Below are 17,195 nucleotides of genomic sequence, written 5' to 3' on the forward strand. Positions count from 1 at the left end.
ACAGACCAGATCCCTTTCCTGACTTCATCTGTCGGGGAGCATTGGGGCTCCAATACACATTTGATTCTCGTTGACTTCGTTTAGTTAAATGTGTATGTTCCTTAGGCAGTGCCAGGTATTAACATGCGAGACTCGGACGTGTTTCTCAAATGTGTAATCCCGGCCTTAATGATATTATTTTCTCACATTTCTCATTGTGACAAGAATGGGGTGCATGGAGTAGGACTAAAAGCAGAGCTACTGCGCTTGCATTGCCAAGGTTCTAATGCCGGTAGTGTAACACTAAGCTTTAGGGTTTGAGACTACACTGGTCAAGAGCGCGAAAGAGGGACAGAAGCTGAGCAACATAGCTACAGGGAGGTGGGATACAGAATTTGGCGTACTAAAGCTGGCCATACATGTGAGGCAACTGTTGGATGTTCATTTGGCCAACAGCTATCTCTCCTGACACACTGTAGGCCGAACATTCAGTCAGCCGAGAACTATCTCTCAATTACCTCAAACACTTGATTGTTTGGCCGAGTGTTCATGTCTTTTCAACAGGGAGGGAGGAGAAAGACACATTTGGCACTGACATATTTTCCCTGAAAACAAAAGATCGGTGGTCGAAATTCCACCTGCCCAATTGTTCTCTCCTGTGGTATCATCTGTCAGGGAAGAGTCAGGAGGCTCCCATGTACGTCAGATGGTTGTTCCGACATTGGCTGGTACAGGTCAACTTTCATTTATCGCATATGGTGGCCTCTCCAAAAAGTAGAGAATGGCAACAAAATGCTTGCGCAAATGAGCCAGGACATATAATAACAATGTTTGTTTTGTGTCTTACGCAGAGACGGAGGTGTGCCCACAGTGTGACAGCGAGATTAAAGCCGACTCTCTCTATGAACACATGTGCGCCAGTGAATTCGGTAAGAGAAGCGCCTAAAGTAAAGCTGATCCTGTATTGCTTGAGTGAAGCCATGATTGATTCCTCTGGAAGAAACGCTGTTTTGAGACCACCATTTCTTCTTTTAGTGACAGCACAATTGGGATGTGTACTAACATGGCATCACATCAACGTCTACGGCTTTAAAGGGAACTTGTACTTGCAGTCCGATCTGTGGACAGCACGGTATAGAGAAGGAGAAGTTGAGCAGAATGATATATAGGTTTGTTGGAAAAGATTCATAATAACTTGTATTTTATTCATTGAAATCCCTGGTGTTAGCATTCATGAGTCCCGTGGGAGGTCCTACTCACAGCTATGTCTGCATGCAGTAATACAAGGAAGATTGTCAATCACTAGTAGGACCGCCCACTGGACTCATACACATACAAATACCATGGATTTCAATGCATTAAATCCCAGTTTTACTACCTTTTTTATCCCAGAAAAATTTATATTAATTTGATCAGCTCCTCCTACTCTAAAACTTCCTGGCAGCAGGTGCAATACCATTTTCAACATAACAGGTTTCCTTGAAAAATAGATAAGTAAATCATGAGTTGAAAGCAGATCATATTGAAGTCATTCCTCTTTTTAGGGGTCTTATCATAACCCCTTTACAAAAATCTTTAGTAAGAAATAAATATTAATATACCTCCGTATGAAATTGGAGGCACAAACAGGAGCAATATCGGACCATAGCAGGCTGTGCTGCTGTAGTATGGATCTATACAACCCACATTGCTATTGTACCGTATCTGGTACCCACATATACTGTACTACCTGTATAGTACCCACATATTCTACAGTGTATTGTGGCCATATATTCTACATCAGGTAGTGCCGATATATTCTTCCACATATAGTAACCTCATCTTTTTCTGTATATAGTACCCATATATTCTACTGTATATAGCACCCATTTATTCTACATTGGGTAGTATTTACATATTCTGCCATGTACAGTGCCCACATATTTTACCATATATAGTATCCACGCTTTTTGTGAACAGTATTCACATAATCTCACATGCATATTACACACACTCTAGTCTGTATAGTGGCCAAATATAAGTGGCATGTAAAAGTTTGGGCACCCCTGGTCAAAATTACTGTTTCAAGATGAAGACAAAATGATCTCTAAAAGAGCTAAAGCTAAAGATGACACATTTCCTTTGTATTTTAGTCAAAAAATATATTTTTAACTTTTAAATTTAAAAAATTCCAAAAAGGAAAATGGATCAATTGAAAAGTTTGAGCACCCTTGGAGATTTCTGTGCTCAGATGACTTTGACCAAGGTTCCAGATCTTAATTAGCCTATAGGGGTTATGGATTGTTCACTATCATCATTAGGAAAGGCTAGGTGATGGAAATTTCCCAACTTTATAAAAATCCAACCTGCTCTAACCTTGTGCCAAAAAACAGCAGCCATTGGTTCTTATAAGCAGCCTCCTAGCACTCTGAAAATGAAAATGGCGGAGGCCCACAAAGGAGAGGAAGGTTATAAGAAGATAGCAAAGCGTTTTCAAATTGCCTTTTTCTCAGTTCGAAATGTAATTAAGAAACGGCAGTTAACAGGAACAGTGGAGATCAAGATAAGGTCTGGAAGACCAAGCTAATATTCAGTGAGAGCTGCTCGTTGGATTACTAGAGAGGCAAATAAACCTCCGCATGACTGCAAAAGTCCTTTAGAAAGATGTATCAGACTCTGTAGTTGTGGTTCATTGTTCTACTGTTCAGAGACACCTGCACAAATATGGCTTTCATGGAAAAGTCATCAGAAGAACACTTCCCCACATCCTCACCGTAAAGTTCATCTTCAGAAGTATGCAGAAGAACATCTAAGCAAGCCTGATTCATTTTGGAAGCAAGCTCTGTGGACCGATGATGTTAAAATAGAATTATTTGGCCACAATGATCAAAGGTATGTGTGGAGAAAAAAGGGCACAGAATTTCAGGAAAAGAACATCTCGCCAATCATTAAGCATGGGGGTGGATCAATCATGCTTTGGGGTTGTGTTGCAGCCAATGGCAAGGGGAACATTTCACAGGTAGAGGGAAGAATGGATCAATGAAATTTCAACAAATTCTTGATGCAAACATAACACCATCTGTAAAAAAAAGCTGAAATTGAAAAGAGGATGGCTTCTACAAGTGGATAATGATATAATGATCCTAAACACAAGTCAAAATCTACAATAGACTAATTCAAACGACGCAAGCTGAAGGGTTTACAATGGCCCTCACAGTCCTCTTATCTGAACATCATTGAAAATCTGAGGCTAGACCTCAAAAGAGTAGTGTATGCAAGACGACCCAGGAATCTCACAGAACTGGAAGAATTTTCCAAGGAAGAATGGATGGAAATCCCCAAAACAAGAATTGAAAGACTCTTGGCTAGCTACAAAAAGTGTTTATAAGTTGTGATACTTGCAAAAGGGGGTGCTACTAGGTACGAACCATGTAGGGTGCCCAAACTTTTGCATTGTCCCATTTTGTAATTTTTAAAATGTAAAGGATGAAAATTTTTTTTTGCCTAAAATACAAAGGAAATGTGTCATCTTTACCTTTTGCCCTTTTAGACAACATTTCATCTTCAACTTGCTAAAATGTTCAAAATAGCAGTAATTTTGACTAGGGGTGACCAAACTTTTACATGCCACTGTACTACCTTGTATAGCTCCCACATATTCAACTGTGTATAGTGCCCACATAGTCTACCATGTATAGTACAATGTAAGGTGGTTGTAGAACACTTAGTGAATTGGAGAAAAACCTGGAGAAATGCTTTAGCACATATAAGACTGAAAGGGGTTAATTGGCCATGACTTCTGTTTAATAAGATGAGGAGGTAGTATCCCCGGAGGCTGACATTTCTGATATAGGAGTACCCGGAGAAAATGTTGGGTTCACCCAACATAGGTACCTATCTCTAAAAGAACTGTTCAATAAATTAATAAATGGCATAGCACAGGAGTCGGGGGCTGATCCCAGGTTTCATTATTTCTTGTTGAGTGGGGACTTTTGAACTGGGTTACTATGGTTAGGGAGGAGAAGCGGAACAATTATTGGTACCAGGACCCTATAGATGCATGGTGTTGGACATGGCCCATTCTCATGTCTTAGCTGGCCATCTGGGGGTGGAAAAAACTCAAGAAATTTTCATGCAGACAGATGTCACCGGGAAATCCTAAGTTATTGCAAGTCCTGTCCCAGTTGCCAGTTAACCGCTTACATCTCTCACTTTCAAAATTCGCTCATGCCACTACTCATCAAGGCATGGAAAGACAAGTGTGCCGCTGAAACCCCATATTTGCTGGTTAAGCCAGAAGGGAACATTGAAGACGTCAAAATAGCCGAGACACTGTTGAAGGCCCAATGTCAGGATTTGCTGCAACAGACCCGGAACCTGCTCTCAGAGTTGCCGGGGTATACTGATGTCATAGAATACAAGGTTCTGGTGAAACCTCATGTGTGGGGGGAACTCGGAACCCTTCCAAATTATAGAGGATCTCCGAAAACTGATCTCCAATGAAGTGAAGCATATTCTGAATCTTGGAATCATTAAAGAATCCAAGAACGGGTGGTCTAACCCGATTGTCCTTGTTCCAAAACCCGATGGAGAATGGAGTTTCAGTAATAATTATCGGGAGCTAAATGGAGTTTCCAAGTTCGATGACTATACGATGCGGCTTGTCGATCAGCTGATCGAGAGACTTGGGCTGGCAAGGTATTTGACCACCTTGGATCTAACAAAGGGAAATTGGCAAATCACCATGTCACAAGAAGTCAAGGAGAAGACAGCTTTCTCCATGCTATGGTTGCTTCCAATATGTTCGGATGCTGCTTGGAGTGCAGGGAGCTCCAGCCACCTTCCAGAGGGCAATGGACCGTAAACTCACATTCCATAAGAAATATGGACGACATCGTAATCTTCAGCCTGGATTGAGGAAATCATCTCGAAAAGGTCCAAGTGGAGTTTGATTCTCTGAGGAAGGCGGGGGCCTTTATAAATCTAGAAATTTGGGCCATGAGGAAAGAGGAGACGAAATACCTTGGATATGTAGTAGGTAGGGCTAAATCAAACCCCAGATCAATAAAATGGACACAATCCAAAACTGGCCGAAACTACTCTAGAAAAAATAAGTTAGGGCCTTTCTGGGATTGTGGGACATTACAGCAGGTTCATTACAAACTTTGCCATTGTGGCCGCACCACTGACTGACCTCTTTAAGTGGACAAAATCAGTAATGACCAAATGGATGTTGGAGGCAGAGACGGCCTTTCAAGAACTGAAAATAGCTCTGTGCAAGCAGCCGGTTCTGATTGCTCCCAACTTTAAAAAGGAATTTGTGCTCCAAACGGATGTCTCAGAAGTTGGATTAGGAGTGGTCCTTTCTCATGAGATAAACGGAGAGGAGCACCCTGTTCTCTACCTGAGTAGGAAACTGTCGGCATGTGAGAAAAGTTATTCCATTATAGAAGCGAAATGCTTTGCCATAAAGTGGGCGGTGGACACATTGCGATACTATCTATTAGGGCGAATTTAAATTAGTGTCAGACCATGTCCCACTCAGGTGGATGAGGGGGAAAAGTGGGAAAAATACTTTTGTTACCCACTAATTTCTAGCCCTGCAGGATTTCCGTTCCATGTGGAACACAGAGCCGGGAGTTACATTGTAATACCTCAGCCTCCGCAAAAATCCCATGACTAGTGGTAGACGGTGTAAAGCCCATGGCTTTAGGCAGAGAGGGGAGGTATGTAAGGTGGCTGTAAGACACCTAGTGGATGGGAGATAAACCTGAAGAAATGATTTTACATATACACTACCGTTCAAAAGTTTAGGTTCACTTAGAAATGTCCTTATTTTTGAAAGAAAACCACAGTTTTTTCCAATGAAGCTAACATTAAATGATTCAGAAATATACTCAAATTCAAATTCAAAGAAGCTTTATTGGCAGGACTATATACACATTAGTTTTGCCAAAGCAAGTATACAAAAGGGAATGGGGATAGGGACTGTAGGGATGTTGGGTAGGGGCTGTAGGAAATGTGGATGGGGCAGATCCTGGATGGGGCTATAGAAGTCCATGGCTTAGGGATGGTGGATGGGGGGATGGGGGCAGATCCAGGATGGTGCTATAGAAGTCCATGGCATAGGGAAGGTGGATGGGGGATGGGGGAAGATCCAGGGTGGGGGCTATAGAAGTCCATGGCATAGGGAAGGTGGATGGGGGATGGGGGAAGATCCAGGGTGGGGGCTATAGAAGTCCATGGCATAGGGAAGGTGGATGGGGGGATGGGGCAGGTCCAGAGTGGGGGCCATAGAAGTCCATGGCACATACTCTATACATTGTTAATGTGGTAAATGACTATTCTAACTGCAAACTTCTGGTTTGTAATGACATATCTTCATAGGTGTATAGAGGCCCTTTTCCAACAACCATCACTCCAGTGTTCTTATGTTACTTTGTGTTTGCTAACTGTGTAAGAAGGCTAATGGATGGTTAGAATACCTTTGAAAACCCTTGTGGAAGTATGTTAGCACAACTGAAAACAGTTTAACTCATTAGAGAAGCCATAAACCTGACCTTCCTTTGAGCTAGTTGAGAATCTGGAGCATTACATTTGTTGGTTCCATTAAACTCTCAAAATGGCCAGAAAAAAAGAACTTTCATATGAAACTCGACCATCTATTCTTGTTTTTAGAAATAAAGGCTATTCCATGTGAGAAATTGCCAAGAAACTGAAGATTTCCTATAACAGTGTGTATTACTCCCTTCAGAGGAGAGCACAAACAGGCTCTAACCAGAGTAGAAAGAGAAGTGGGAGGCCCCACTGCACAACTGAGCAACAAGACAAGTACATTAGAGTCTGTAGTTTGAGAAATCAACAACTCACAGGTCCTCAACTGGCAGCTTCATTAAATAGTACACGCAAAGCGCCAGTGTTAATGTCTACAGTGAAGAGACGACTCCGGGATGCTGGCCTTCAGGGCAGAGTGGCAAAGAAAAAGCCATATCTGAGACTGGCTCATAAAAGGAAAAGATTGGCCAGCACAGTCACCAGATCTCAACCCCACTGAGCTGTTGTGGGAGCAGCTTGACCGTATGGTACGCAAAAAGTGCCCATCAAGCCAAACCAACTTGTGGGAGGGGCTTCTGGAAGCACGGGGTGAAATTTCTCCAGATTACCTCAGCAAATTAACTGCTAGAATGCCAAAGGTCTGCAATGCTGTAATTGCTGCAAAGGGAGCATTCTTTGACGAAAGCAAAGTTTGAAGGAGAAAATCATTATTTCAAATAAAAATCTTTTTTCGAACCTTGTCAATGTCTGGAATAGATTTTAAATTCATTTGGCAACTCATTTGATTAGTAAAAGTATGAGTTTTGATGGAAAACACAAAATTGTCTGGGTGACCCCAAACTTTTGAGCGGTAGTGTATAGTACTAAAAGGGGTTAATCGGCCATGACAGTTTGATTGTGAGCAGCTGAAGAGCTAAGAGAGACGGCTGCTCACATGTCTCCATCCCTGAGAGTGGTTCACTTTGTAAATTGAGACCTGTTTGTCTCACAGGGGGCTGTATATATGGAGGCGTACAGATCTCCAGGACTGAGTGCCTTTGCTAAAGGACTAAGAAGCTGGACTCTAAGCCAGGGGGCCTAACCAGCACTATTGTATGGACTTGTTACTTTATGTTTTACTTTATGCTGGACAATGGCTATATTTGAGTTTCCAGTGATGTGGTTTATGAGGACTGAAATAAACCAGCTGAGCTTTAAATAGGAACGGTTCTTGTGATACCTCAGATCGCTCTCAAGTAAGTAGCAATGTTACAACACATATTCTACTGTGTACAGTGCCCACATATGTTACCATGTGTAGTACACACATTCTGCTATCTATTGTACATGCTTTCTACTGGGTATAATGCCCATATAGTCTATCATGTGTAGAACACACATTCTACTGTGTATTGTGCCCACATAGTCTACCATCTATAGTAACAGTTCACCGTAATTCAAATAATTACACACAAAACTTATATAGAATTTCACCAAATAGTGCTCAGGTCATATAAAACATAGCTTTTAACATACCGTATATTTTTAAAATCCACCAAATATTTATATTACAATCAACACCGCATATGATATGGGTCTGCTCATAAATGGGCACATATAGTAGAAAGGAAGATATTTCACCCTAATAGGTTACTATAGCTTCCCTTCCTAGCAGTGAAGGTAGGCACCCTAGAAGCCCTGCGCAATGGTGCCCCCACTCAACAACGACTATCCTTCCCTTTCCCTAGAAAGCCGAAACAAATGTAGGGTGTACAGAAATATAGCAGTGTTGTACCATATGTATAATGATCAGATAGACGTGTTACCCTGCTTCTGACATACCATATGGTACCTGCAATATATCAGAGAGGGATATATTAAAGGCCAGAGGCAAACACCAAAATCATAATTCAAAAGAAGGTAGAAGATAGGCAGATGTCAAAATTACACATATCCCAGATGTCATATATATATTAATGCAATAATAGTGCCCTAATGTATGCACCATAGAGCTCTGGCAAAAATTAAGAGACCACTGCAAAGTTTTATAAAAATCTACTCTACATGTCTGGCAGCCATTCCATTCCAGTGTCAGTTGCATTCCAACCAGAGTACACCTCATTCTACTTAATGTGCTTCTGATTAGGTGATCACCTGAACCAAATCTTATTTAACGACAGAAAGTATAAAAAAAACCCTGCTGTGGTGTTTACAATCCTCTTGCAATAGGACAAGCTGAATGGCAAAACAAGTGCAAGTAATATCCCAAAAGTAATAGGAATGAAAAAATAACTTTTAATCATGCCAAAGAGTTGAAAAGAAAAGTCATGAGTGAGGAAAAGAAGGGATCAATTCTTGCTTTCCTAGCAGAGGGCTACAGGGAGCGTCATGTTGCCTCCATCCTTAAAATTTCTAAGACGTTAGTCCATTACAACAAGGTCAAGCAGCAGACATTGGGAAAAACAAAGCTACAGACTGGCAGAGGGCGAAAACGACTCTCCACTGACCGGGATGACCGTCATCTTATTCGAATGTCACTCAGCAACCGCAGGATGACATCAAGTGACCTACAAAAGGAATGGCAAATGGCAGCCGGGGTGAAGTGCACGGCAAGAACAGTTTGTAACAGGCTCCTAGAGGCAGGGCACAAGTCATGTAAAGCTAGAAAAAAGCCTCTCATCAATGAGAAGCAAAGGAGAGCCAGGCTGAAGTTTGCCAAAGACAATAAGGATGGGACCATAGAGGACTGGTGTAAAGAAATCTTCTCTGATGAGTCTAATTTTCAGCTTTGCCCAACACCTGGTCGTCTAATGGTTAGATGGAAACCTGGAGAGGTGTACAAGGCACAATGTCTTGTACCCACTGTGAAATTTGATGGAGGATCGGTGATGATCTGGGGATGCTTCAGCAAGGCTGGAATTAGGAAAGTTAATCTTTGCAAAGGACGTATGAATCAAGCCGCATAAAAAGTTATTCTGGAAAAACAGTTGATTCTTTCTGCTGTAGATAGTCACTGTGCATTATTCCTTATGAATATATATTTATATTTCAACTTGACAGAGAGATTGAATAATCAGAGTGCACCCTTGGTTCTCTTGCTAGTATCCAGAATACAATCATTCAAAGGGATTCCATTGCCCATATAAATCAACAACAGAAAGGGCCAGTATGCACATTTCTTAACACGTTTCCCCACAGATTGGTTCCTCAGGAGAACATACTGGTATATATCCCATAAAAGGGAAGACTTATCTTATCAGAAGTCATCAAAACAACAGCGTGAGGGAAATGCCATTCACATGTGTCAAGTAGCCGATATCCGCCATAAGACAGTGGGATGGTTATATCTCATTATGGCGGACAGTGTGGCGGGTGAAGCTCATAAAGGGAGACAATGTGGAGGCCATATACCATAGGAGGCTTATTTAGGTCAAAATATGAACAGATATTTTTATGCAGAGGGCATTCTAATAACACTTATTTTAAGGGCACCATGTTGGGATGTGCTGCAGAAGGCCAAAGAAGAGGGAGGTCTGCGGAGAAGAGCTGTGGATATGAAAAGTCACCATGGCATCTGAACAAGATGGAGAAAACATAATAAGCAAATACCCTGCAGTAAATAAATAAACAGCAATAGTGCATGAAAAAATTATACCATGTGTCAGGTGACGAGTATGTGGATAAGGGCTGAGAAGGACTGAACCCGGCTAGTAGACAGAGAATAAGGCTAAGTGCATACGTAGCAGAAAATTTCTGCTTGAAAACCTGACTCCCTTCCCAGAAATCGCACCTATTTTTCCGTGGCGTTTTTTGCATGGTTTTGATGCGTTTTTGATGCGTTTTTTTCCGCAGCGGTTTCAAAACGCATGGAAGAAGCCAAAACCGCAGAAAAATCCGCAAAATTAATTAGCATGCTGCGTTTTTTACCGCGATGCGTTTTTTTCGCGGTAAAAAAACGCATCAATGTGCACAAAAAGTGCAAAATGCATAGAAATGACTGGGAAGCTTATTTTTAGCGGTTTTATAGTGAAAACCGCAGTAAAAACCGTTAAAAAAAGGCTGTGTGTGAACACAGCCTTAGAGACAGAGAAGACGTCACCTATAAGGTACCAAGATGTAAATATTTACTTGCTGATACTGACTAAGTCTCATCAGTACTGTGGTTCCTGTGTGTTCCACAGTCTGATAATGACTGAAAACAACTACTCCCAGCATCTCCTTACTATTGTTAAGAACATACTCTAAGTTGTAGGTTCATGAGATACAAATGTGTATGTGCCTGTGTCATGGCACTGTTGCAGGGAATCCTGGTGCTAGGGGCTCCTTCCCTATCCCTAAAACTAGTGGTATTCTAGCTATCCTTGCTCCCTGGAATACTTCTGATGGTGAAGACGCCGGGGTCATTTGCCTTGCTGAGCTCCTAAATCAGCCCTTATCTATCCCCTCCCCCACTCAGGGAAGTGGGGAGTTGTAATGTATAAGAATACACAAACCAGACTTACAAGGGAAGACGTACAGGGAATGAAAATGCCAATCATACAAATATGCACTCACAAACAACAAAATGGAACACCAGGACGTAAAGGAAGGAAAAAACAAATAGGAGAGGATGAGGATATGCACCCCACACAAATCACCAAGCAGAAGTCTTCTGAACAATATTCTAAACGCATCCTCAAACAACCAATAGCTCATACTCCAGTTCCAGGCAGTATAAAACTAACACTGGCAATCTCTCAAGTTTATGTAGCACATGGAAGTGGAAAAACACTGAACAGCTGAGACCATCAAAGCCGGAAAGCCCCAAGAGCTCTTAAATTAACAGATTATTAATTGCACTACTAGTAGAAACCTGCACTGTTTAATATGATGGCGAAGTGCTAATAATCAGGGCAGGACTACGTGAAATTAGACACTGCGGTCTTCTGATCCTTCTCTGTCGCGGTAAACCTGTGACACCATGACTTGACATTACAATTTCTGTACTAATCTTGGTGATGTATTCATGTACTGATGGTGATTCTGGTGATGTATTCATGTACTGATGGTGATTCTGGTGACGTTTTCATGTACTGATGATGGTACTGTTGTTGTATTTATTTACGGACAGTGGTTTTTGTGATGTATTCATGTACTGATGGAGGTTCTGGTGATGCATTAAGGCACTGATAGTGGTTCCGGTGATGCATTTTTCTACTGATAGTGGTTCTTGTGATGTATTCATGTACTGATGGTGGTTCTAGTGACCTATTTATTTATTTACTTATTTATTTATTGTTCTGGTACAGTTTTTTATGGCTCTGCTGATCTGTTGGCCCTCACTGAAACCTGGATTCAGGATTCTGACACTGTCTCTCCTGCTGCCATTTCCTACGGTGGCTTACAATTCTCTCACTCCCCGAGACCCACAAACAGACCTGGTGGTGGAGTCGGCATACTTCCGTCCCCACAATGCACTTTCCAGGTCATCCCCCCAGTTCCATCACTCTTATTCCCTTCTTTTGAGGTCCACACCATCAGGCTCTTCCGTCCCCTCTCCCTCAGGGTAGCGGTCATATACCGGCCCCCAGACTCACCCACCTACTTCCTTGACCACTTTTCAGCCTGGCTGCCACACTTCATGTCCTCAGAACTACCAACCCTCATCCTGGGAGACTTCAACATCCCCATTAACAGCCCTACTTCCACATCTGCATCCCAGCTTCTATCACTAATCACCTCTCTAGGCCTCTCACAGCTTTCAATCTCTGAGACACACAAGGACGGTAACACCCTTGATCTGGTCTTCGGCCGGCTCTGTTCAATCTCCCACCTAAATAACTCACCGCTTCCACTCTCTGACCACAACATTCTCTCCTTCACGCTCACAAATCCTCGCCCACCCCAGCTCACTCCTACCTACCACACAGTCAGAAATCTACAAGCTATTAACCCTCAGACACTTTCAGATTCCTTACACTCATTACTGTCCCCAATCTCCTCTCTTTCCTGTCCTAATCTGGCTGTTCATCACTACAATGACACTCTTAGAAGCACCCTTGACCAAGTAGCAAGTAGCTCCCCTCACCCTCAAAACCTCCAAACACAGAGTAAAACAGCCCTGGCTCACATCGCAAACTCAACTTCTCCAGCGATGCTCCAGGAGTGCTGAACGCCTATGGAGAAAAACCCGCACACCAGAAGACTTCATCCACTTCAAATTTATGTTAAGAACCTATAACGCTGCCCTTCACCTCGCCAAACAGACCTACTTCACCACCCTGATCTCCTCACTAGCCAACAACCCCAAGAAACTTTTTGACACTTTTCACTCCCTCCTCAGGCCAAAAGCACAAGCCCCTATCACAGACATTTGTGCTGATGACCTGGCCTCCCACTTTACAGAAAAAATAGATAATATCCGTCAAGAAATCTGCTCCCAACCACCAAGTGCTGTGACTCCCATCCCTTCCTGCATCTCCCCTGGCTCACTTTCCACATTTGATCCCATCACAGAAGAAGAAGTCTCCAGACTCCTCTCTTCTTCTCGTCCGACTACATGTACTACCGACCCCATGCCCTCACATCTCCTCCAGTCTCTTTCTCCAGTCGTCACAACCCACCTAAATACAATCTTTAATCTCTCCCTCTCCTCGGGAATTTTCCCATCCTCCTTCAAACACGCCACTGTTACTCCATTACTAAAGAAACCTGCTCTCGACCCATCCTGCACAAACAACTACAGACCAGTCTCCAATCTCCCCTTCATCTCTAAACTTTTGGAGCGCCTAGTTTACTCCCGCCTTACCCGTTACCTCTCCACTCACTCCCTTCTAGACCCTTCACAGTCCGGCTTCCGCCCCCTACATTCGACTGAAACTGCACTCATCAAAGTGACCAATGACCTTCTGACAGCAAAACGTAACGGTGACCACTTTCTGCTCATTCTTCTTGACCTATCTGCAGCTTTTGATACTGTTGACCACCATCTCCTACTCTCTAGGCTCCAGTCACTAGGCATTAAGGACACTGCACTCTCCTGGTTCTCTTCCTATCTCTCTGACCGCTCCTTCAGTGTTTTGTTCTCTGGCTCCACGTCATCTCCTCTTCCTCTTGCTGTCGGGGTACCTCAGGGCTCAGTCCTTGGCCCCCTTCTTTTCTCTCTCTACACGGCCCCAATTGGACAGACCATCAGCAGATTTGGCTTTCAGTACCATCTTTATGCTGATGACACACAACTATACACATCTTCCCCCGACCTTACCCCCAATGTACTACAGAACGCCAGTGACTGTCTGTCCGCAGTCTCCAATATCATGTCCACTCTCTATCTGAATCTCAACCTCTCTAAAACTGAACTTCTTCTGCTCCCGCCGTCTACTAACCTCCCTAAATCTGACATTTCCCTCTCCGTGGGTGGTACCACAATAACACCCTGGCAGCAGGCGCGCTGTCTGGGTGTTATGTTCGACACCAATCTCTCCTTCACATCCCATATACAATCTCTTGCCCGCTCTTGCCGCTTACACCTAAAGAACATCTCTAGAATCCGCCCTTTTCTCACTATGGAAACAACAAAAACCCTGACTGTTGCATTGATCCACTCCCGCCTGGATTACTGCAACGCTCTATTAACTGGCCTCCCCGTCACTCGACTATCCCCTCTCCAGTCCATACTTAATGCAGCAGCCAGGATCGTCCATCTGGCTAATCGGTACTCGGACGCGTCCGCTCTTCGCCAGTCCTTACATTGGCTGCCCATTCATTATAGGATCCAATTCAAAGTACTTGTTCTCACCCACAAAGCTCTCCACAGTGCGGCACCCCCTTACATCTCTTCCCTCATTTCTGCCTATCGGCCTAGCCGATCGCTGCGCTCTGCAAACGACTTTCGACTAACCTCTGCACTAATCCGTACCTCCCACTCCCGACTCCAAGACTTCTCCCGTGCTGCTCCTATCCTCTGGAATGCTCTACCCCAAGAAATCAGGACTATCCACAATCTGCATAGTTTTAGGCGCTCCCTCAAAACACACTTGTTCAGAGCGGCCTATCACGTTCACTAATCAAAGTCATTCTCTGTGTAAGTGTGCGTGTGTAGCCCATTGACTATCTCCATCCATCCTTCACTCCCTCAAGATGGCTGGACCATCATTGTAAATACACAATTGTAAATACACACATGTACTTTGTATCTCCCTCATCTCATTGTAGATTGTACGCTCTCACGAGCAGGGTCGTCTTATTTCGTCTTATTTTGCTTTAATTATTGTATTGTTAACGTTGTTACTTATGACTTGTGGTTTGAAACTGTTAAACTGTAAAGCGCTGCGGAATATGTTGGCGCTATATAAATAAAGATTATTATTATTATTATTATTATATATTCATGAACTGATCATGATTTTGGTTTTGCATTCATGTACGGATAATGGTTCTAGTGACGAATACAGCACCAAAACCATCATCACTATGTGAATACATCCCCAGAGCCATCAGGAGTACATGAATGCAGCACTAGGACAACCATCAATATATGAATATGTCACCATAACCTTCATCAGTACAGGAACACGAGACCAGAACCAATATCAGTATATGAATACGAGAACTGCTATCCATACAGGAATATGGCACCAGAATTACCATCAGTTTTATTGAAAACTATATTTTTTGCATGACGGACACAAAATCCATCATACATATTCCTTTATAATGGGGTCTGTTTAGCTTCCATTGCGGTATCCACCAAATTCTACACACGTTAATTGAAACCAAATAGCCCCCATTATAATTAAGCAAAATTAATTTCCATGGCTGTCCTTGGGTGTGAAATTTAAAATATGGGATGTGTGATGAATATTGCTATTTTTCCCTGGTATCATGTGAATGGTCTGCAAGCAATGAATGATTCCATATCTAACTATCAAAACATACTCCCTGTTGAGCCTCACCTCTAAAGTACCATTTTTTTTTTTTACTTTTACTGGTATTTTTGTTGAAACCAGTAACAATTCTTGTGAAGGTAGTCATCAGAGCTTGTTACCTAGTCCATCGGGAGGGGGGTACGTTAAGGGTCCTGTTACCTTAGTCTCTACCCATTCCTTCACATGTGGGCTAAGGGTTCATGGGAGGGCACCATCGGTTTCATCTACCTATGGCACCAAAGAACCTTGTCCCGGCCCTGGTGGTTTTGATGTTTGAATCTAGTGAGGGAAGTATGGTTTTTATTTGTGTCAACAAGGTTTCCAGCTGTTGTCTTCATTTGTATTCAACCTTTATGAAACTACAACACCCAGTCTGCAGCTGTTAGGGCATACTAAGAGTTGTAGTTTTAATTAAAGGATGGTTCAGGAGCAGCTATAGTAAAGAAACATGCTTCCAATAATGTAGTCTATTGGTTAAACTAGTGAATAGCAAAATAAAAAAAATATAATAAAGAATTCACATTTTTATGTATTTTCTTGTTTTAGCCTTGAAAGTTTCCATTCGGGAGGTCAAGAAGGACAACGGAGACCGCAAGCTGACCCTACGTAAGAAGAAAGCCCTGAAGAAAGGGCCCATCCAGAGGAAGGACTGGGGAGAGCTTGTCCTCTTCCTGAAGAATGGGGCTAATTGTCCATGTCCACAGCTGGAGCAGCTGAGTGGTCAGTTCTTGGTCCTCGGTCGGAAGGTGAAGAATCAGCACATTCTCACTGCCATCCACAAGTGGGACAAAGGAAACCGAGAGTTTAACCGATTTATGCGCAAAGTGAAAAAGAACAAGTGCCCAAAACCTCACTCTGCGTTCATGTGAGGTGGCTTCCCCTTCAAAGACACAAGATCTGCCCCATCACGCTACCATCTCTACTGAGAGGTCTCTGCAGCAGATCAGAGTGAGGGAATGGTGGCGAGGAGGGAGGGAGGTGAGAATTTTACCCTCTCTATAAAGTCTTACAGACATTGGGGAGAGGGAATCTAATGATAGACTTTGAGACTGCGCCATGATATTAATTAACAGAAGGTGAATTAATGAATTATGAATTTCCAGGCTTCAAATCGCTGCCGTCATTTACATTTTCTAATCCGATCTTGAATCTGTCATCAACAACATGGAACATATTCAGTTTATTCACCGATTCTTGTCATAACTGCATTGCTTTCATTCGTTCCAAAAAATGTTTCATTCCCTTTTGTTTTTCATTAAAGATCTTTATTTCAGTCACTAATCCATTAATATCCTCAAGGGTCACATTCATTCATTTAATTCACTGCATTGCTGCCATTAATTTCAAAAATGTTTTATTATCTTTTTTATTTTATGAAAGATCATTATTTCTGTCACTATTCCAATAATAACCACAGGGGTCATATTAATTAACTTGCAGTGGCTTGCGAAAGTATTTGTCATGGGTTTACCGCAATGGAGCGGAGCCAGCAGACCGCAGAATCTGGTTGCTCCTACTACACTGAGAAAAAGCACTTCTCCAGTGCAGGGGCAGGCTGGGCCGGGTGGCAGGGAGGCAAATGCCCCCCGGGTCGCTCCCCCAGTAGCTGTGCAGGGCCGGCCACCTGATGGCCCTGCACAGTGAACGGTGCAGCCGACTGCAGTGCTGCGATGCGGCCGGCAGCAGATAGTGACACGGCCGTGCACATCACAGCCTGTCTCACAAGTTGCGGCTGAGACCTCAGCAATTCAGCATACTCTGAGTGGTACACTGGCTGATGTCAAAGCCGTAGTCTGC

General features: G+C 42.9%; 1 protein-coding gene across 1 annotated transcript in view; it reads left to right on the forward strand.

Annotated features, from left to right (window-relative positions):
• Positions 1-16,679, forward strand: part of SFRP1 (secreted frizzled related protein 1) — a 64,184-nt gene extending 47,505 nt beyond the window's left edge. Inside the window, exons 2-3 of the mRNA XM_073588603.1 lie at positions 831-908; positions 15,945-16,679. Coding sequence (XP_073444704.1) covers positions 831-908; positions 15,945-16,267 — 401 coding nt within the window. The 3' untranslated portion in view covers positions 16,268-16,679. The remainder of the gene's footprint in view (positions 1-830; positions 909-15,944) is intronic.
• Positions 16,680-17,195: the final 516 nt, after the last annotated feature.

The sequence above is a fragment of the Dendrobates tinctorius genome, unplaced genomic scaffold (assembly GCF_039654945.1).
Source record: "Dendrobates tinctorius isolate UK_male_01 unplaced genomic scaffold, ASM3965494v1 ptg000104l, whole genome shotgun sequence".
Classification (NCBI taxonomy): domain Eukaryota; kingdom Metazoa; phylum Chordata; class Amphibia; order Anura; family Dendrobatidae; genus Dendrobates; species Dendrobates tinctorius.